At 37.6% G+C, this 22,474-nt stretch overlaps 1 protein-coding gene across 1 annotated transcript in view; it reads right to left on the reverse strand.

The window, feature by feature from the left end:
* Positions 1 to 7,682: 7,682 nt before the first annotated feature.
* The window catches only part of TMEM26 (transmembrane protein 26), a 42,969-nt gene continuing 28,177 nt past the window's right edge, over positions 7,683 to 22,474 (reverse strand). Inside the window, exons 5-6 of the mRNA XM_060090370.1 lie at positions 10,858 to 10,934; positions 7,683 to 8,107 (exon numbers count right to left, since the gene is read on the reverse strand). Coding sequence (XP_059946353.1) covers positions 7,683 to 8,107; positions 10,858 to 10,934 — 502 coding nt within the window. The remainder of the gene's footprint in view (positions 8,108 to 10,857; positions 10,935 to 22,474) is intronic.

The raw sequence follows: 22,474 nt of genomic DNA on the forward strand, positions 1-22,474 counted from the left end.
GAGGCAAGAAATGATGAGACACTAAATTAGGATGGTAACAGTTGAAATAGAGAGAGCAGGTTAAAAATGGAAAGGAATTATAAGCAACATAACTGAAAGAATTTGGAGATCACTTAGGTAGAAAGGATAAGCAAGAAGAACCAAGGGTCAAGGATATCTCTGGGGTTTTGTTTTTTTTTTTGCGGTACACGGGCCTCTCACTGTTGTGGCCTCTCCCGTTGCGGAGCACAGGCTCCGGACGCGCAGGCTCAGTGGCCATGGCTCACGGGCCTAGCCGCTCCGCGGCATGTGGGATCTTCCCGGACCGGGGCACGAACCTGTGTCCCCTGCCTTGGCAGGCGGACTCTCAACCACTGCACCACCAGGGAAGCCCTCTGGTTTTAACATGGGTGCCTGAGAGGCTAGTGGTGCTACTAGCCATTATATGGAACACAGGGAGAGGGGCATATTGCATGTTAAGTGTGGTACAACTTGTACTCCATGTATACTGAGTGCATATGCTTGCAGAATATCCAGGGGCAGGGGGAGATGCAAATCCAGGCATGGAGTCCAGGGAAGAGGTTGACGTTAGAGGCCAATAGCTAGGTAATGGTAGGAGTTGATTATTGATAAAATAGAGAGCTGATGAAATAATTATAGCTTTGACCCAGCTGTTAGCTGTCACTCAGGTCATATGGGAGCCCTTGAATACTAGGGACGAACACTCATTGCCAGAAGATAGAAACAACCCCCAAGATCCCAGAACCACAACCATCTGAATTCTCCAGCTACGCACTTGGTAGAAACTGAACAACACCTTCCACAGAGAAAACATATTTTGTCTTGCAGATCCAATTTTCCTTGCCCGAAATTCTTAGTTTAGATACAAAGACTATATGATATCTGACATATAGTTGGTTGAGGAATTTTTGTTTTCCTCACTTATTTGATCAGATTTGCATATGATCCATTTGATCACTTATCACAACCAATTATAAATTTAGTAAATACTTGGCAAAAATCTAAAAAGTTTACATAAACAAATTAGATGGGCTGTAAATATGGACTGGGAAACAGATGCACAGATTCTTTCTGAAGTTTTGTGTTTCAGGGTTCCTTTAGTTCTCTCTCTCTCCTGGGGAAATCAGCTTGACTGTGTAATTCAATATGAAATTCCGCTATGGTTTGTCTTCCTCTATGGTTTTCACACTCTGTGGAGTGTGAAAGTGTCAGGCTGGCTCTTGTAAAGTGGTCTCCATGGTGTTCATCAAGACCCAGTGAATCATTTTGGTCAGTTTGATTTTTCCAGGTTCTTTTAGATCTATTCATTATTTCATTTCCTAAGGTTTAACACTTTGTAAGGCAAGCAGAATTTGATATGTTTTAAACCTTTGATTTATCTAAAGCATCCTTAGTTATAATGGCAAAGTCTTTTATCTTCTTGGATGAAAAAGAATGGTGTGCTTTTCCTTTATTTGCAAAATGATATTAGAGTATCTGTGCATAGCAGCAGGCTGTATAAGTTGGTGTGATTTCTTTTTGTTAATAATTGTCTTTAAAATTACAAAAGTAACGCATACTTAAAACTTTCAAATTATAGAAAGCATTAAGGTAAAAAAAAAATGTGGGACTGTCCATGATCATTGGGAATTCAAGCATCATTTCCTCTATTCCTAGCCACCGGACAAGGCATGGATAACATTTATAAAAAGAGTGACATGCTCACCTCATGGTTTTCTCCCTTACTTTGATGTAATAAAGTATCTAAGTGATTGTTCCTTATCAGCATTTATAGACCTACTCCAGTCTCTTTAAAAGCTACATAGTATTATGGAGTATAGATGTTCCGTAATTTAATAATGACCCTATTGATGGAGAGTATGCTGCTATTGTAGAAAATACTGAGAAAATACTGCTCTGAACAGGCTTGTATACATATTTTTGCACCCATTTATCTGCAGGCTACATTCTTAGAAGTTGAATTGCTGGGTCAAATGATAAATGTACCTTTAATTCTGACTGATATTGCCAAACTGTCTTCCAAAGGATTGTTCCAATTTACATCCTCACCACCAATGAATAAGTATGCCCGCTTCCCTTGATCCCCTCTAATACAGCATTCTAAAAGTTTTTTGGATCTTTGCCAACCTGCTAATTGAAAAATGGTATCTTGTGGTTTAGTCTGGATTTGAAAAATGGTATTTCATTGTGGTTTGATTTCCATTTTCTTAACTATATCTTTTGCAGTAAATCATATATATAACCTCTTTTGCTCCTTTTTCCAGTGGGTATTTTTTTTCTTCTTATTTGTAAGTACTGTTTGCTCTGAAAACTAATGCTTTGTTACATTTGTTGCAAAAATATTTACCGTGTTCGTTGTTCAACTTTTGAATTGATTTATAGTATTTTTAAGATGTAAAATTTTTAGTTTTACAAGTTGAAATGTATTACGGTTACTAGTTTTATATCTTGCTTTGAAAACATTCTCACCATTGCAATTGTAAAAGCAAAGTTCTCTGTGTTTTTTATTTTTAATGTTTAATTCTTTGATCCATCTGGAAATGTTTTGGATACAAGGATTGAAGTAGGGATCCAGTTTGATATTTTTCAGACCTGAAACCACTTATAATAGTCTATCAATTCCAGCCCCATGATTTACCATGTATCAAAATCCTTATGTATTTCAATTTATTTCTTGACCTTATTCTGTTCCATTTTTCTTCTTGACAGAATCAGATTCTCTTGCTTATTGTAGCTCTTTAATATGTTTAAACATGCTGAAAGCACTCTCTAATTTTTTTCTTCCTTTTAGTATTTTCTGGCTATTCTTTCATGCTTATTTAATCATAATATCTTTAGAATCAGCTTGTGTAGTCATTAAAAATTAAAATCTTATTGATTCATTATGGAGATGGTATTAAATTTATAGATCAGTTTAGGAGAAATTGATACTTTTTAAAATATCAAGGCTTCTTACCACTCCCCAGTAGAATATGTCTTTCTATTATTCGTTGATGGTCCTCAAAATCATTTTAAAGTTTTCTTCACACAAATCTTGCACATTTCTTATTCAGTTTATTCCTATGTAGTTTATGATGCTAGTTCGTATTATAATGGAAATCTCTTATTCAGATATATATTCTATGTGATGTTGGTTTGTGTATAGAAAAGCTATTGATTATTGTGTGATTTCAGATTATTTGTAATAGTTTCTTAGGTTTTCCTATGCTTTTCCTGCATATTCAAGACTCAGTCTTCTAGAAGTAAGTGATAAATTTCGCTCCTCCTTCCTAATTTCTTTACCTCTCATTTCTCTTGTCTGAGCGCACTGACACCTTTCTCCAGAAAAGTAGATAATAGTGATGTATTCCTGATACCTTTTGCCATTTAGAAATTTTAAATCTTTACATAAGAAAATGTGTCATTCTTTTCTTTCATAGCTTCTGGGGTTTATATCTTGCTTTGGAAGATATTTCCCACTCCCCAAATGCTAACGAGACATTCCATATTTTCTTCTAATATTTTATAGTTTTCACTTTTACACTTAGATCTTCCATCCATCTGGAATTTATCTCTATGTATTGCATGAGATAAAAATCTAACTTCATTTTTTCCAGATGGTTTGCCGAATATCCCAACATCATTTATAAAATTGGTCAGTCTTTCCTCACTAGTTTGAAATGCCACTTTAGTCATATTCTAAGTAGATCAGTTTTCTTTTTAAACCAGAGCTTAAAAAATAAATAAACTGAATTACAGTAGAGAACAAAGACAGGAAATGCAGGCAAAAAACAGACATTAAGATAAAGTTGTACACAAACTATTTAATGTATATAATACAAATGTCATTCATAGCAAAATAGTATAAATATAAATAATTCATAGAAAATTTTCTTATAAAATACTTTTGTAAGAAAGATTCAGAGAATGGACACCCATGAAATATAAGACTGCAGGAGCTGATTATTCAAACATTGTTTAGAGTTACTCCCATCATATAGAAAGTTATTTAAGCCTCAAAGCCATAAACATCGTCCAGCTGCCTAGTTTAACCCCAAATCAGATGTTTCTGAGAGTGGATCAGAATGTCCATTAAGTAAAAAGCGAAGTCTGAAATTAGAGGAAGAAAAGTAACAGTCTCTTCTGTTCTTATAATTCTAGACGGTTTGATTTTTCATTTACATCTCTCAGGCTCTAGATGTACGTCAGCATGTATGTCACATTCCTGGCACTGGAGTAGAGTGAAGGTGGACAGTGGCCCTATGCAATCCTTTCTCTCTTTTAACAGGAGAGGTGATTGAGTCATTGAGATCGAATGCCAAAAATAAGAGTCAGTGTGGATCTCTGAAACCTGTATGGAAATCCTAAAACGTAACACTGAAATGCATGCCTTCCCAGGGCTTTGAAAAGTCCATGAAATAACAAGTTAACAATTAATATTATGATAGTGAATTCTGATAGTTATTGGCCACATCTTTTTGGTCTTAAAAGGCCTGAAGTGCTACTACATGTTAGTGGAACTACAACAGAGCCAATTGATGAATTTGTGTAACAATCTTCATTTTGGAAGATTAGAAAGAATGTTACTGGCCAAGAAAAATTTCCATTTTCTTATGTTATCTGTTCCAGTTTAAATAAAAATTAACACAGTAGTCAAAGAGAAAGACAGGGGCTTCCCTGGTGGCGCAGCGGTTGAGAGTCCGCCTGCGGATGCAGGGGACACGGGTTTATGCCCTGGTCCGGGAGGATCCCACATGCCGCGGAGCGGCTGGGCCCGTGAGCCATGGCCACTGAGCCTGCGCGTCCGGGGCCTGTGCTCCGCAACGGGAGAGGCCACAGCAGTGAGAGGCCCGCGTACCGCAAAAAAAAAAAAAAAAAAAAAAGAGAGAGAAAGACAGTTCACTAATCTTGCAGCGTCAAGTCATGTCCTCGGAGACTCCTCTAGTAAGTAAAGAAAGCCCACAAGATAGTTATGAGGTGTGTTTCTACACGGCATCACTAAAACATGCTCACTGTGTTTTCTCACAAATGGAATGATAGGTTTTTAGGAAGCACATTTGATTGAGCTTTAATCAAGCAATTAAATAACAACAGTAACAATAATGATAACAACAGCACCAGCAACCACAAATAAGCCACTTTCTTCAGTGGTTGGGGATATGCCTGTTCTGTGTCTATGGAGGCTGGTAGAGAGGTATGGCCTGCATCGCATTATATAGATGATCTAAGTCCATTATGTTATTACAGGTAAAATAGAAGCCAGTCCCAGAATGTCAGCCTCTGGGAAGTCACTACTGTCCAGGGCACTTTATAGCAGACACTTGGATGTTTTCAAACATTACAATATTTAGCAATCTACAATAAAAACATACAATTAACTGAATCGATTTTGAGCTTTTCATCAGGGGTCCTAGGCATACAACCTGGACTTAGGTTTTATTTCTCAATAAACTAAATGAATATAGATTTTTTTTTCGGCTCTGAAAAGGGTCCAAGAGAGTGGTAGTACTGGCAGTGAGGTTAACAACTGCTGTCCTTAGCAGAGTTTCCTGGAAAACCTTGCAAAGCACGCGTCTGTTTTGCCACCAGCACTTGCTGAGATGGTCTTGGGCGCTCTTTGCCTTCCTGGCACTATAGTAAAGCTAGACTCTGAACTTTCTATTTCCCAGGCCTTTAGAGGAGTGCTAATTACAAAATGCTTAAATACTGGAAACTCATTCACAGAGCCAGGCCCAGTCTTGGATTTGAAAGCATTTAAAAAATATCCTTGTAACAGCCATACTACTTTATACTTTATCTATTTTTAGAGGCCCAATATTTGTTTGGCTGGAAGAAAAAAATTGGAACATAAAAAGTATGCCCAGGAGCAAATCTGCAAGAATAAGCAGCACATACATGTTGTAGAGGAAAACATTCAACATAAGACAGTCAACATAAAAACAGATTCTGCTGAGGCGTCTTTATAAATAGCAGCTATTATTTTGCTTTCAGTTGCTAAGCATTCTCAATAGCATGCCCTTAAAAGTTGTCAAGTTCTTTATATAAATATAATTTCCTGATCTTAACTTTCATAAAATTATTATGAAAAATTATAAATGTATTCCATTAGCTTCATGTGTAATTTTACAATCATCATATTGTTAAAATTAGAAACACAAGGAAGAAAAAGAAAGAAATAGAAACACAGTCAGGCACTGGAGAAGCTATTAATTGGAAAATAGTAATTTTTCTGTATAAAAACAGAGTTTGCCTATGCAACTCTTTATTAAATTGTTTGAACAGATACCCTCTCACACAGATTTATAGTTGAAATTGTCCCAATTGGTTGTCCATAGGTCACATCCAATTTAAGGTCATACCCTGCCTTATCTTTAATGTCCCTTTCAATTCCTGAGCATAACAACAAGGAAGAATTTTGCTTTGAGCCCTAAAGGAACAGTTTTGGAGCTGTTTGCTTTACATAATTACTGCTATAAAGCCAGGTAGATTTTCACACTGTACCTTTAAAAGCAAAAAATCATTTTAAAAGGTTCTGAATCACCTCCCATCTGGAAAGTACAGAGGCATATCAAGGGAACGTATGGCTATTTCAGTACTGGGGAAATGCGGTTGTAATGCAGGGAAGAAAAGCGCATTTCCTGATTTCCATGATGCTGGGGCATTTTCTGATCCCCATCACTAATCCAGGGCTGTTGGCCGTGAGTAGGGCTAATGCAAGTCTCCATCACCAACATCTTCCCTGAGACCAAAGGCCGGCTCCAGATGTGGCAGTTCAGAGGAGCTACCTTGACCGCTGGCAGACACCAGCGACTATGGTAACACTCAAAGGGCCTAAAACACCTTTAGTCACTGCCGCAGTGCTTTCTTGCATCAACCCACACAATTCGACTTGGCAATATAGAAAATGGTGAAGTGGAGTTAAGGAATATAACGAATACTGCAAATCATGTTTAGAATGGAAATTGTGACTTTGCTAGCATTACAAGTATTTCCTGCCTCTCAACCAATAGATCCGTAACCAGAATGGCTTGCTGTGAATTTTGCAGCACCCAAGCCAAAGCAGTAACACTTCCGTAAGAGCATATGCGCCATGACAGAAGACTACAGCAGCCCAGGAAAATGATTTTTCCTGGGAAGGTCTGTGCAGCGATGAATAGGGCTCTTGATGCTATGGCAGCTGGGCAGAGATTTTCACTGCTTCCAGCCCACAGTGAGGTAATTTTAAAGGCGCTTTTCCCTTCATTTATTCTGCATTCACTGAATGTACATTTTTTGATGTCAGAGGGACATTGCAGGAAAGATCAGATGAGATAGTCTGACAGTAGAGCCAAAGTTCAAAGCTTCTCTATTCTCAGGTAACAGCCAGGACAGTTTGTCTGCATTAAATGTCTTGAGGGCATGTGTCACTGTAACCCTGTCCACAGCTTTTCAAACAGTTCAAGACAAACAAATCACTTAGCGGTTGAACAACTGTAGCATCTGATGCCATCACACAGACGTTGTAGCGACAGCCACTAATCAAAGTTCTTTTCATTCCGTTGAAAAAGAAGTTCCTCGGCTTTGGTTTAAGATCACTTTTTATGTTGTTCTTTTGAAAATTATTATATGCCAAGGTTAAAAATAAAAGAGAGAGAGAGAGAAGATTCTGTCTGTAGGAACTGGAAAGTCAAGCCTTCTGGCGGCATGCTGCTCTCGGTGACTAACTACGGGGTCAGGGGAGAGTCGTCAGAGGTGACCGGCAAGGCCTGTAAAGGAATAGCCAAGCCCTCCTTCGAACCACCTGCCCAGGCCCCAGGTGAGACCCCACTCTCAGCAGGTACACCTGGGCGTCTGTGCTCTCCTTTCAGGCGTTCTTGCTGACTTCGCAAGGAAGCATGGACAACCAAGGCCAACACCACCAGGCGGTAGAGCTGTAACACCACCACCAGGAAATTCTTGGCAGCAAAGAACACCAGCATCTGGTTGATCACTTTGAAATAGGTCATCAGTATGAGTCGCACAACAAGGAAGGGACCGTCTTGTATGAAGATGCTGATTCCAATGTTCCACAGGTCGGCACTGTATTGGCAAAAGAACCGGCTGGGGAACCCCCTTGTTGTCATAGACACAGGGCACACAACATGCTGTACTGAAAACGCAAGAGAGACCAGTTACCGTAGCTCTCTGAAATGCAGAAAAGTAAGACAGAGTGAAGCGGGGACAAGTCATCAACCATGGGGGTTGCACTCGTTCACAACGGGAGTGATTCTGTAATTTCATTCTGGAGGGAAACAAGTATAACCACCCTGCCATTTTACATCCTTGGTCATTTTATATTCAAAATGGATCATCTGTTATAAGTCCAATGAAACACATGGAAAAAAGCCAGCCTCTAGTTTCTGTCCACGTAAAAAAAAATCAGCTCATCTTCAAGTCCTCACTCACACTGGGGAAAGCACAATTAACTAGGCTAGAAAGGATGAAGAGCAGAAGAAGCCGCCCTGTCTTTGAAGTCTGCAGAGTAGGAAGGCAGCACAGCAGGGTGCTCTCAGCCTCAAGTCAAGGAGCCTGGCTTCCTCTCCTGGCTTCCTCATTTTCTAACAGCGAGATGCAGGCCAAGTTACTTAGGCTGCTTGGACCTCAGTTTCCTCCTTTGAAAACTGGAGAACAATGACAGCTTTGAGGAGAGGGGCCCCTATTCCCTGACTGTTTTTGTTTCCATTAGACTAACACCCCTGGCACCTCTCCTTTCTCACTGTCTTTCCCTGAGGATAATTCATGACTTACCTGGCTGCTAAATTTGGGAGATGAAACAGAGTGTCGGTGGCCCAGAGCTGTCGGCATCCTCTCTTTGGTACCTGCCTATTTACTGGTTGACTCACTTGGCCCTCTATGTAAATTGTGCTGTGAAAATTCAAGCCCTTATCTTCACATTCAAACTGAAGTCACGTTAAACATATTTCTCTAGCAGGGGTGGGGAAAGAAAGCCCAAATAAATGCCATTGTTATTTTATTTTGTCTAATTCCTTACGGTTTTGTTTCACAGTTTACAAGAAAGACTGGATATAATTACTGATTTTCCAGTTGAACAAAAGGAGGTCCAATCAACAAATGAACCTTCTTTGTTTTAATTTCTAAAATGTAAATTTAATTCAGGGTCAAGGGCAGAAAATAATCCTTTTATAATAATGAAGACTTCCATTTGGAGTTTTCAAACAAAGAATGCCTTCGTCTACTGTAGCCTGAAAATATTACGAAGCTGCTTTGGTATGGGTGCACATAATGTACCGTTTGTTGGAAAATACAACAGTGATTTAGTCAGAAGTAACATTTGGTCTTTGTTTTTCAAACAGCTGCATAACATTATCACCCCTGAAAGTTTACAGAATTTCTTTCTTAAATAAAAATTTTCTAAGCAAGGCGGTAAACCACAAGATATGGGAGGGTGAGGACCAGCAGAGGGAATGACAAAAGAAAAACCAACGTAAGATCAATAGTCCCCGTTCCTAAGAAGTTAGGGTTGGGAAATGGCTCCCAGAGGACCTCCTAAAAGTATTATTTGACAACTAAACTGAAGGTGCCTCAGAGGACACCAGCTGATGAATGGTATAGAGTACCTTCTGGGGCACATTACGACAAAATCTGTGTGTGTGTGTGTGTGTGTTTGCGCGCACGTGTGCGTGTTATTGGCATGCATTTGTTTGCAATTAACTAGTAATTAGGTTTGGGGCATTTCCAAAAAGCCACAGCCACTCTTTCCTTCTGTTGACAATTTTGTTTTGCAAAGTGGATGCTAAGGTCTAAAATGGCCTTTAAAACCTCTGGGCCTATCAAAGTGGACCAAAAAAAAGATGCAGAAAAAAATTAAATATCTCTGTACAAAGATGAATTCTAACCCTGAGGCCATCAGGTAGGGTACCATAAGAAAGGAGTCAGACTTCAGGAAAATGTAACTATTCAATCCTAGAATTTCTTCAGAGTGAAGTGGCATCCAGGAGAATTTCCAAATCAAAATTCCAGGGCTCCTAGAAGTTACGGGATAACTCCAGGTCAATGCATTCCAATGGAACCATCTGTGTTAGGAAAAACGTTCTATATCTGTGCAGTCTGACATCATAGCCGTATACAGCCACGGAGCAGGCTAGTGTGACTGAGGAACTGAACATTAAATTTTATTTAATTTTAATTAATTTTAATCTAAATAGCCACATGTGGCTAGTGGGTACTGTACTGGATAATGCAGCTCTAGATCATCAGTATGAAATGCCCAGAAAACCGTTTACTTCTTGCAAAGTCTTGGGGGTTTATGTCTTTATTAAAATAAGCCCACTGGGAGTATAAGAGCCAATACTGAGGAAAAATCTAATTTCCCATGTGGCCCTGAAACTGCTCTTATTCCCTTTGAAGTTCTAATACAAGGGTCTGACAAAGGAATGAAAATGGCCCCTTAAAAAATCAGGAGATAACATTTATATGCCAGTAAGTGTGCTGAAGCACAATCGCTACAAACTATGTCTTATTTTTGTCATCACAAGAACCCTCAGTCCTCACTACAATAATTATCATCCCCATTGCATGGATGAAAAACTGAGGCACTGATGTGTTAACTAATTTGCAGAAGCTTTTACAAATTGCAAGTGATGGAACCACTGTATGAAATGAACATAAAGCTGTGCTCTTATCAACTTAATTGTGTCAGGCTCACCATGTACCAGAGTGGATCATGGCTTTCCTAAGTTTCAACCTAGTTTTCTTCTAAACTGCACTGGAACTAACACTGAGATATCGAAGTGATTTAAAAAAAAGTGATAATCCTCTCAAATGCTTCCTTAGCTTCACTGCAGTTCATAATCAAGAGCTGTAATTTTCTGTTTCTTTGAGCAAACATCAGACACTTACCTGCCAGGTCAAGTGGAAACTGCAGCATGCTCCAGGTCCATATAACAAGGATGGCATAGACCAGAGCAGGGCTATTCCTAGAATGCAGACAAAATTTTAAATTAGTGATGAAAAATACGAACACATGCAGAAAAATCTTGTCTCTTTTTGTTCTCATATTTGACTATATCCTAATAAACCTCTTGAGAGTTGTCAGAATATCTTGGTGATATAAGATATCCATGAAAAATTCATGCATGATTAAAATGGAATAATGAAAAAGAAGTTTAAAAAAATCTGGGACTTAAAACCCAACTCCCACATGTGCCAACATCTGTGTGAATTATGGCAAAGCCTCTTGGTCCTATATTGCTGTATTTAGTTTTACAGAATCATGGAAACATTATGGGAGGGAAATGCTAGGACAAAAGTTAGACATTAACCTGGAAATTCAGAGTACTGATTTCAAGAAATCTCAAGGAGGCAAAGTGAAAATTGTTCCAAGATCCCAAGACTCTAGCTTAAAAGTACATCTCAAAAGGGCTAGATGAGGCTCAACAATTAAGAGCTTAGCATGTAAAAGAAAGTTATCCTCAGCTGAAAAAAAAGTAGGAAGATAAATCCAATAATCAAAGATATACATTGGACACTAGGATGTAAATCAAAGAATGTGATTGTTTCATTCACCATTGGATTTCCCCAGTGCCTATAACAGTGCCTGGCAAATAACAGTCACTCAACAAATATTTGTGGAAGGAATTGCTGAATGAATAATCAAAGGATCTGTACTTGGAAGAAATACAAATGTCATAGACCTAGGAAAATGGTCTTGAAGACTAAAGTCAGAAAGGAGAGAGGTTACAAAAACGCAAAGGATCCGAAAGAAGTCTCAAAGTCACTTTTTTACAGCAAAAACCCAAAGGAAGTTATCAATTTGAGGTTAGTGGTATAATAACAGATTTTATTGCCAACTTCTCTGTCAAGGGGGATTTCCAGAATGGAGAGGGATAGAAAAACATCAGGGAAGAGTAACTGAAACCAAACTCAATGAGGTGATTGTAAGGGATATCTTTAAATGCTTCGAGTATTGAGGCCCTGAAAAATTAGATCTTAAAAACTCTGAGAGAATTTGTAAATGAGATTTCTAAGCCATCATTATCTGTCCTGGCAGTTAATGGTTAAGAGAAGGTTGGTGACAAAAAAATGAAGTCTTAACTTTCAAAATGAAGCAGAAGTGTATCTTCAACTGTAAAGGCACATATACTCTTAATCCCTAGTTAGATTATATAACTGATTATTTGAAAGATTTCTGAGAGCCCTTATTGAAGATGACAGTAATTACTAGGAATCAGCACAGGTTACCTGGGAACAACAGCACTCAGCTAAGACTATTTTCTCTCTCTCCCCCCTCCCTTTTTTTAAATAGAGTTAGGATTACTAAGCAAATAATGATACATACATAATAATAGACACTGGATTTAAACAAGGCTTTTGAAGAAAGCCTCCCATAATGTTCTTATTAGCAAGATTAAGAAATGTTCTGAGTGTGGGTACAGTTAGGTGGATTCCTAACTGTGTAAATGACTCAGGGATTTGTAAAGGGAGCTCTCCAAGGGTCGCTGCAGGCTCTGCCTTCGATTCTGTTCTACTTCACATTTCATCACTGAGTTGGTTGCCGACATTGATGGAAGGCTTCTCATATGCACATATGACATTGGGGGCTGGATGAGAAACCAATACCCCAGAAGACATAATCAGGATCCCCAAAGATCTTGACAGGATGTAACTGGGTGACCTAGAATAGGATGGAAGACGTAGCACTTCACAGCAGCAGCCATTAAAAAGGCTCAAGGATTTCCCCTTCCTGTTAACTAACTATGAGTCCACAGTGTGACATGATTTATGATTTTCCAAAATCAAATGCAATCATAGGTCTCTTCCCGAGAAGTTTAAAGTCTAGAATTTTAAGTGAAAATGCCTAGGGAATGCAGTCTATAACTTTTCCCTCTTTGCAAAGTCAATGTCTCTATATAGTAGACCTTCAATAAGTGCCTGAATTTTAAAATAATCTTGCCTGCAGTTTCTGAGCTCATACTGTGTGCCAGGCAGTTTTCTAAGTGTTTAACTCTGCGATCACACTTAATCCTCATACCAGCTTGACAAAGTACGTACACTTATTATCTCTATTTGGCCAGTGATTTCAGCATCCATCTTTTTAACCTTTCCATGATAGTATTTCCATGAAGGAAATGGAAAGTTTTAGCCCTGCTCTATTCTACAATATTCAGAGTGTATCTGACATATTATGTGTTGTTCTTCATGTTTTAGGAGGAACACTGAAAACATTTTTGGTCCAAAAAAGAGAGACTAGGATGGTGAGAGGACTCAGAGCCATGTTAGACACGGCATAGTTCAAGGAACTAAAAACTAGAGAAGACTGCTTTAAAACTTTATTTCATACATTTAAAGGGTTATCATGGGGAGAAGGAATTAAACTTATTTCTTATGACTTCAGAGGGCCAATTCAGGTTCAGAGGATTTCAGTTGCACCTGTAAGAATCCAAATTTCATCACAATAGAGGAAAGTACTTTCTAATAATATTAATTCAAAATAGAACACGTTGCCCCTGGGGTTAGTATATTCTCTATTAGTGAAAGTTTTCAAAGAAAGTCTGGACAAAAACTTGAGAAATTTTTGGAGAGGATTTTGTAACAGATGTAAAATAGGTTTCTCAATAGATGGTCACTTTTGAAGTTTCTTCTCATCTCAAACTTCAGTAATTCTACGAAAAACTCATGTGCAATTTGTCTGCAAGGCAGCAGAAAAAAGTGGTAAAGCATGAGCTCTGGTGCTAAGTTGCCAGAGTTCAAATACCAGCTCTAACCCTCACCAGAGAGACAGGATGTGGGCTTCCAGTCCCAGACTAATCATTTACCAGCTACACGAATATGAACAAGTAATTTAATACCTGTGTGCTTTAGTTTACCCACCTTCAATGTGAGGATGACAGTAATAATAGCTATTGGATTTTATATGATAATTTTTATTAAATATATTGTTTAAATATGTTAAACATATAAAGCTCTTAGAACAGCACTGGATAAAGACTAAGCATGGTATACTACCACAAGTTAAGTATTATTATTTTTTACCATGTAACCTTGAGACTTTTGCAACTTCTCTTGCCTGCCATTGTTCAGCTTATAATATCCTGGTAATGACAGTATCTACCTCATGGTGGTGTTGTAAAGACTAAATAACTTATCACAACTAAAACCCTTAGAACAGTGCTTGGAACACAGCAAGAGATAAATCAATATTATCCACTACTACTGTTAGTAGTAGTAATAGTATTTTTATTTTTATTATGTGAACATATTTCTTAAACTCTTTGTGTTTTAATTTTATTATGATACAAAACAGGGATAAATAATAAACTGACCTTAGCCCTAAGTAAGTCAAACTCTAACCCTCTAATACCAAATATATGTCTTTTGTATTCACAAGTATTATTATCTGAACACACAAAATGTGGGAGAATGTGGGTGTTGAGAAACCTATTACTAAAGTTATCAAAAATAACTTTGGAAAAGATGGCCAGAAAATCTTTGGAGCAGACAAATTTGTATTATTAATTCAGACAGTAAAATTTACCCAGGAAGGTTAAACGCTGGAATATAAATACGTTACTGAGCTTAAATGGCAAACACTCCAAATTTGTGAAGGCATTTTGGAGTGAATTTCTCCAGCATTGTCTCTGTTGTGTAATTGTCTCCCCAACTTGTCTTGCCCCATTTTCTCATGTGTAATCTGTCTTCATAAATGTCAACTGAGAAGCATGTAAGCAGACAATGGGCTCTATTCATATAGAGACAAAAGATCATTTGAAGTATAATTATGTGAGTATCACTTCTCTGCTTGGAAAACTAGGAGGATAAAAGACTGGCATTTGGTAAATCAGTGCACCACAACTATTGGGTGAAAAGTAAAAATAAAGTCATAAATTGCTAATTTTTTTATTAAAGTATAGTTGATTTAAAATGTGTTAATTTCTGCTATACAGCAAAATGACTCAGTTATACATAAATATACATTCTTTTTTATATTCTTTTCCATTACGGTTTATCCCAGGACATTGAATATAGTTCCCTGTGCTATACAGTAGAACCTGTTGTTCATCCATTCTGTATATAATAGTTTGCATCTACTAATCCCAAATGTGAGGATGACAGTAATAATAGCTATTGGATTTTATGTGATAATTTTTATTAAATATATTGTTTAAATATGTTAAACATATAAAGCTCTTAGAACAGCTAAGAGCTGTTCCCACCCCACCCCCACCCAACCTTGGCAACCATAAGTCTGTTCTCTATGTCTGTGAGTCTGTTTCTGCTTCATAGATAGGTTCATTTGTGTCATAATTTAGATTCCACATATAAGTGATATCATATGGTATTTGTTTCTCTTTCTGACTTACTTCACTTAGTATGATAATCTCTAGTTGCATCCATGTTGCTGCAAATGGCATGATTTTGTTCTTTTTTATGGCTGAGTAGTATTCCAGTGTACATTTGTACCACATCTTCTTTATCCATTCATCTGTCTCTGGATATTCAGGTTGTTTCCATGTCTTGGCTATTGTGAATAGTGCTGATATGAACATAAGGGCGCATGTATCTTTTTGATTATAGTTTTGTCCAGATACATGCCCAGGAGAGGGATTGCTGGATCATATGGTAATTCTGTTTTTAGTTTTCTGAGGAACCTCCAGACTGTTTTCCACAGTGGCTACACCACCTTACATTCCCACCAATAGTGTAGGAGGGTTCCCTTTTCTCCACACCCTCTCCAGCATTTGTTACTTGTAGACTTTTTAGTGATGGCCATTCTGACCAGTGTGAGGTAGTACCTCACTGTAGTTTAGATTTGCATTTCTCTAATAATTAGCCACGTTGAGCATCTTTTCATGTGCATATTCGCCATCTGTATGTCTTCTTTGGGTAAATGTTCACTTAGATCTTCTGCCCACTTTTTGATTGGGTTGTTTTTTTGTTGTTGAGTTGTATCGGCTATTTGTATATTTTGGAAATTAAGCCCTTGTCAGTCACATCGTTTGCAAATATTTTCTCCCATTCCATAGGTTGTCTTTTCATTTTGTTTATGGTTTCCTTTGCTGTGAAAAAGCTTGTAAGTTTGATTAGGCCCCATTTGTTTATTTTTGGTTTTATTTCTATTGCCTTGGGAGACTGACCTAAGAAAACATTGGTATGATTTATGTTTTGTCTATGTTCTCTAGGAGTTTTATGGTGTCTTGTCTTATATTTAAGTTTTTAAGCCAGTCTGAGTTTATTTTTGTGCATGGTTTGAGGGTGTATTCTCATGCATTGCTAATTTGCTTAACTGTTTCTTTTTGAAAAAATACTCCTATACATAAGAGATAATCAGTGGATAGAGTTGCTCTAGATTTTTTTTTTTTTTTTTTTTTTGCGGTATGCGGGCCTCTCACTGCTGTGGCCTCCCCCGCTGCGGAGCACAGGCTCCGGACGCGCAGGCCCAGCGGCCATGGCCCACGGGCCCAGCCGCTCCGCGGCATATGGGATCCTCCCAGACCGGGGCACGAACCCGTATCCCCTGCATCGGCAGGCGGACTCTCAACCACTTGCGCCACCAGGGAGGCCCTGCTCTAGATTTTTAAAAAGCATCCCACAAACCTCTTCAGAGGAGCAAAAAAATTAAGGAGAGAGAGAGAAAAGGAAAGAAAGCAAGCAAATGAGCTATTAAGCTAACCTGGAAGAAATGCTTCATCAAGCAAAAAGAGCTAAACTAAAAGAACACACAGTGTAAACATAGAAAAACTCTCCTTTGTTTTTTTGTTTTTTGTTTTTTTTTTCTTTTTGCAGTATGCGGGCCTCTCACTGTTGTGGCCTCTCCCGTTGCGGAGCACAGGCTCCGGATGCACAGGCCCAGCGGCCATGGCTCACGGGCCCAGCCGCTCCGCGGCATATGGGATCCTCCCAGATCGGGGCACGAACCCGTATCCCCTGCATCGGCAGGCGGACTCTCAACCACTGCGCCACCAGGGAGGCCCTCTCCTTTGTTTGGTTAAATATTCACAGTGAAGTAGCAGTAATGCTACGGGAACATCTTACCAAGTGTGTTTTTTCTTTTTAGTAAATGATCTGTGTTCAGAAAAAGACTGCAGAGAGTGATCTCCAAAGGTGTAAATAACTACTAACTCTTCCTGGCAATTATATTGAAATTCAGACTTGTTAAAATGTTGGAGGGTGGCTGTAGCAGAATGAAATGGTCAGCAAATCCTCTCCCCAGCAAACATACATAACACTGGACAAATTGTCAAAAACAACCACTTCAGATCTCTGGAAATAAACCAAGGCAAATAACAAATTGAGTAACATTTATTCATGAAGACCTGGTAGAACTTCAGTTAAGAACAGTGAGCGTCTAAGGCATTCTTGCCCATGGGATGTTCCCTTAAACCTCCAGCGTTGCTATGTGAAGGAAAAATGGCACCAGACAGTTAAATAGGCAATGAAGACTTTATTGAAGTCTACAGTAAGGGAGAGAGACTGAATTCACCCCCACTGAAACAAAAAGCAGAAGAGTTTTTAAACACTGGGGTGAGCTAGTGGAACAGTACTAGAGGTTGTTAGAGAGGGAAGTTGGTCAATGTGATTAGGCCATCTATGTTTGCTAATTGGCACTGATATAAGTTAGGTTCCTGTCGTCCCAGAGAGACTAGGAGATAGGGGTGTTATCTTTCTTGATGATCACATTTCAAAGGGATGGTTCTCACATCCTTGAGAAAGATATTCCTATGCTGTAAAGCTGGAAAGAGTCTAAGAGAAGACTTGCATCTCAAAGGGACATAGAAAGAATTTACAGTTGCAAGTTTTCTAAAATCAATGCTCTGAGGAAAGGGGGAGCAGAGGCTTATATTCAGGAATAGACTTTTTAAAAGTTTAATCAAGCTGAGAGGAATGTTAAGGCTGCCTTGGTCAGTCGGAGTGGTGGTTTTACCAGGGAGAGCTTAGCAATGAAAACCAGAGGCCCCTTGTGACCAGAGTATGCTGACTTGATTTGGAGTGGAGTGTGAAATCCATGGTTAAAGGTGTGGTCAGTAGAAGTAACACATTTAGTTGGAAATGAATGGGGAAGCCCATGGCTTTCCTACTTTGAGGTTGCAGTCCCAGTTGGGGTGAGGGGCAGACTAACTTAACATTTAATGGAGAGATTCCAAAAATAAGAGAGCCATAGAAAGGCTAGGTAATGTCTCTAAGTGTGCCAGACATGTGCAGGGATGATCCAAGAAGGCCCAGTAGAAGTTTAAAACTGGTTATATATGAAAACTTTCTGAACTTGAATGTGCGATCCAGCTCATACACAGATCCATCAGCAGAGGGTGGAACTCAAAAGGGCTCAGAGTGTTTGATCACAAACCCTGCGCAAATCATTGGCTGACCATAGGTGTGACCCTAATAGCCATGCTAAAGACAAAAATAAGAATTAAAAAAACAAACAAACAACAAGTCCAAGCAGAAACATCAGTGACTGCAATCCAAGGGAAGATAGAGTCCTCAGATTAAGTTCAGGCAATTTATTGAGACAACAAAGACGACAAAAAGACTCCTGAGGCATGTGGGGAAGCCTGAGGATAATATATTGCTACAAAACATAATACAAAATGTTCAGTTTTCAGCAGAAAAGTATGAGACATACAAAGAAACAGGAATGCATGACCCATGCTCAGGAGAAAACAACAACAATCAATTCATCAATAGAAACTGATTCTAATGGGGTCCAGATATTGGATTTAGCAGATAAAGACATCAAAGCAACTATCTTAAATATTTTCAAAGAATGAAAGAAAACTATGTTCCATAAACTAAAGAAAAATATGATGACAGGGACTCAACAAGTAAATAACTGAAATAAGAAATATAAACTAAAAAGAGAATTAAATAGAAATTCTAGATTTGAAAATATGGTAACAGAAATGAAAAATTCACTAGGTAAACTCTACAGTTTGACTCTACATATGGATTTGAGATAGTAGAAGAATCAGTGACCTGGAAAATAAATCAGTGAAAACTATCCAGTCTGAAGACTAGTAGGTAAAACAGATAGGAGAAAAATGAACAGAGTCTCAGAGACCTATGGAATGCAACTAAGCATTTCTATTTGTAATAGCAGTCCCAGAAAGAAAAAAAGACAATGGGTCAGAAAAAGTGTTTGAAGAAATGATGGCTGAAAATTCCTCAATTTGAGGAAAAGCATTAATTTACAGATCCTAGATCAACAAAGTTGTAGTAAGTTTAAGACAAAGAGACCCACACCTAGACACGTCACAGACTACTGAAAGTCAAAGAGAAAGAGAAAATCTAGAAAACAGCAAAAGGAAAATGACTCATTTGTACAGGGTAATGACAAAACAATGGCTAACATCTCATCAGAAATAATGAAGGCCAGAAGAAAGCGGAATGATACGTATAAATGCTGAAGTAAAAACTATGGAGCAAGAATTCTTCATACAACAAAACTTTTTCCAAACATGAAGGAAAAATACACACATTTCTCCACAAAGATTAGGAGAATTTGTTGCTAGCACATTTGCCTTAGATGAAACAATAAAGGAAGTCTTTCAGGCTGAAAGAAAATGACACCAGAAAGTAACTCAAATCCACAAGAAGGAATAAAGAGCATCTTCAAATATGTAAGTAAATATAAGAGAACATGTAAATATACAGTCATATCTTTTCCATATGGGGGCAATCCCCATATGGAAATTAAACAGCTTACTTCTAAACAAGTCATAGGTCAAAGGAGAACTCACAGGAGAAACTGGAAAATAATTTGAACTGTATTAAACAAAACGATAACATATCAAAGCTTATGAGATGCACATAAAGCAGTGCTTAGAAGGAAACATAACTTTGAATACCATATTAGAAAAGAAGAAAGGTTTCAAATCAATTAGCTTCCATCTTAGGAAACTAGAAAAAAGAAGTGCAAATTAAATCCAAAGCAAGCAGAAGGAAGGAAAAATTAAACATCAGGACACAAACCAATGAAATATAAAACAGAATAATAGAGAAAATCAATGAAACCGAAAATTAGTTATTTTAAAAGACTGACTAAATTGAGAAGTCTAAGAAAAAATAGAGGAGACACAAATGACCAAATTTGTGGTCATGAATGAAAAGTGGGGGGGGCATAATAAGTGACCCTATAGAAATTTACAAAAGTATAAAGGAATAATATTATGGACAATTTTATATAAAATATAAAATTAGATAAAATGTAAGAATTCCTAGAAAGAAAAATATAATCAAAACTGACCCAAGAGGAAATAGAATAACTGAATAGACTTATAAGAAATAATGATATTGAATTAGTAATAAAATATCTTCCCATAAAGAAAAACCTAGGCTTAGATAGCTTCCTAAGTGAATTCTATAAAATATTTAAAGAAGAAATAACATCAGTCTTATACAAAGTCTTTCAGAAAATAAAGAAGGAATGCTTCCTTAGGTATTCATTGAAGGATATTACCCTGATACCAAAGCCAGGAAAAATATCATTTGAAAATATTACTAAAAATCAGTATGCTCTATGAGTATAGATGTAAAAATTATTAACAAAACATTAGCAAACCAAATTCAGCAACATATAGAAAGGATTATACACCATAACCAAGTGATATTTATCCCAGGAAGTCAAGGTTGAGTTAACATCTGAAAATTCGTTAATGTAATACACCATATTAATAGAATAAAAGATAGCCACCACACAATGATCATAAGAAAAACAGAAAAACATTTAACAACATTCAGTGTCCATAGAAAAAGAGAGAGAGAGAAAAGAAAGAACTCTCAGTAACCTAGATAGGGATTTCCTCCAACTGATCAAGGGCATCTATTAAAAATATCTGTGCAGGGGCTTCCCTGGTAGTGCAGTGGTTGGGAGTCCGCCTGCCGATGCAGGGGACACAGGTTCATGCCCTGGTCTGGGAAGATCCCACATGCCGCAGAGCGGCTGGGCCCGTGAGCCATGGCCCCTGGGCCTGCGCATCCGGAGCCTGTGCTCCACAACAGGAGAGGCCACAACAGTGAGAGGCCCGCGTACCACAAAAAAAAAAAAAAAAAAAAAAAAAAATCTGTGCAAAACCTATAGCTAACATCATCCTTAATAGTGAAAGACAGAATGCTTATCCTTTGAGATTGAAAGGTCCACTCTTATACTTCTGTTGAACATTGTACAAGATATTCTAGCTGGTGCAATAAGGCAAGAAAAAGAAATAAAAAGGCGTACAGATTAGAAAGGATCAGAAATATCTTTGCTTTCAAATGACATTATCCCATATGCAGAAAGCCCTAAGGAGTCTACAAAACTAATAAGCAAGCTTAGTATGGTTTCTGGGTACAACATTGTCACACAAAAGTCAATTGTATTTCTACATAGTGGTAATAAAAAACATGAAAATGATACTAAGAAATTAAGAAAATGATTCTATCAAAAAGAAAAATATTTAGGAATAAATTTAGGAAAAGTGGTGCAAGACCTATATATTGTAAATTGCTGAGAGAAATTAAGGAACAGCTGAATAAAAGATGAGATAGTTTATGTTCATGAATTGAAAGACTTAATATTATTAAGATGCCACTTCTTCACAAACTGATGCTTAGATTTAATGCAATCCTTATCAAAACTCCAGCAGGACTTTTTTTTGTAGAATTTGACAAGCTAATTATAAAACTTACATGGAAATGCAAAGGATCTAGAAAAATCAGAACAATTTTTGAAAAAAGAATAACGTTAGAGGGCTTACAGTATCCAGTTTCAAAACTTACCATAAAATTCCAGTAATCTCAATAACGTAGTACTGGCATAAAAGAGACACACAGAGCAATGAAACACAATAGAAAGTCCAGAAAAACTCCTTACATATGTGGTCAGTTGATTTTTGACAAAGATACCAAGGCAATTTAATAGGGAAAGGATAGTCTTTTCAACAAATGGTGCTGAGACAGTTGGTCCTAGCTGGGACAAAAAATACTGCTGGGATAGTGCCAAAACACAAAATGAAACAAGACAAAACATGAACTTAGACCCTTACCTCATGGTACACAAAAATTAAGTGAAAACATTACATGGGAAAATATTTCTAATTTTTGGTGAGGAGAATATTTCTTAGAATCTATGATTCCCAAAGCACTACATAGAAGAAAAAATGATACATGGGATTTTATCAAAATTCATAAAAATTGTTATTCAAATGACATTAAAAAATGAAAAATGATATACTGGGAGAAAATATTTACATTATGTATCTAATACCAGACTTGTATCCAGAATATATAAAGAACTTTTACAACTCAATAAAAATTAATCCAATGAAAAATGGGCAAAAATTTGAACAGATACTTCACCAAGGAAGATATGAATAGCTAATGAGCACATGGAAAGATGCTACACGCCGTTAGTCATTAGGGAAATGCAAATTAAAACCACAATATGATGCTACTATGAGCCCACTAGAATGGTTATAATCAAAAAGACTGAAAAAAAATGTGTTGGTGAGGATGTTGAGAAAATGGAACTGTCACACATTGCTGA

This window comes from Mesoplodon densirostris, chromosome 1 (assembly GCF_025265405.1).
Source record: "Mesoplodon densirostris isolate mMesDen1 chromosome 1, mMesDen1 primary haplotype, whole genome shotgun sequence".
Lineage (NCBI taxonomy): Eukaryota > Metazoa > Chordata > Mammalia > Artiodactyla > Ziphiidae > Mesoplodon > Mesoplodon densirostris.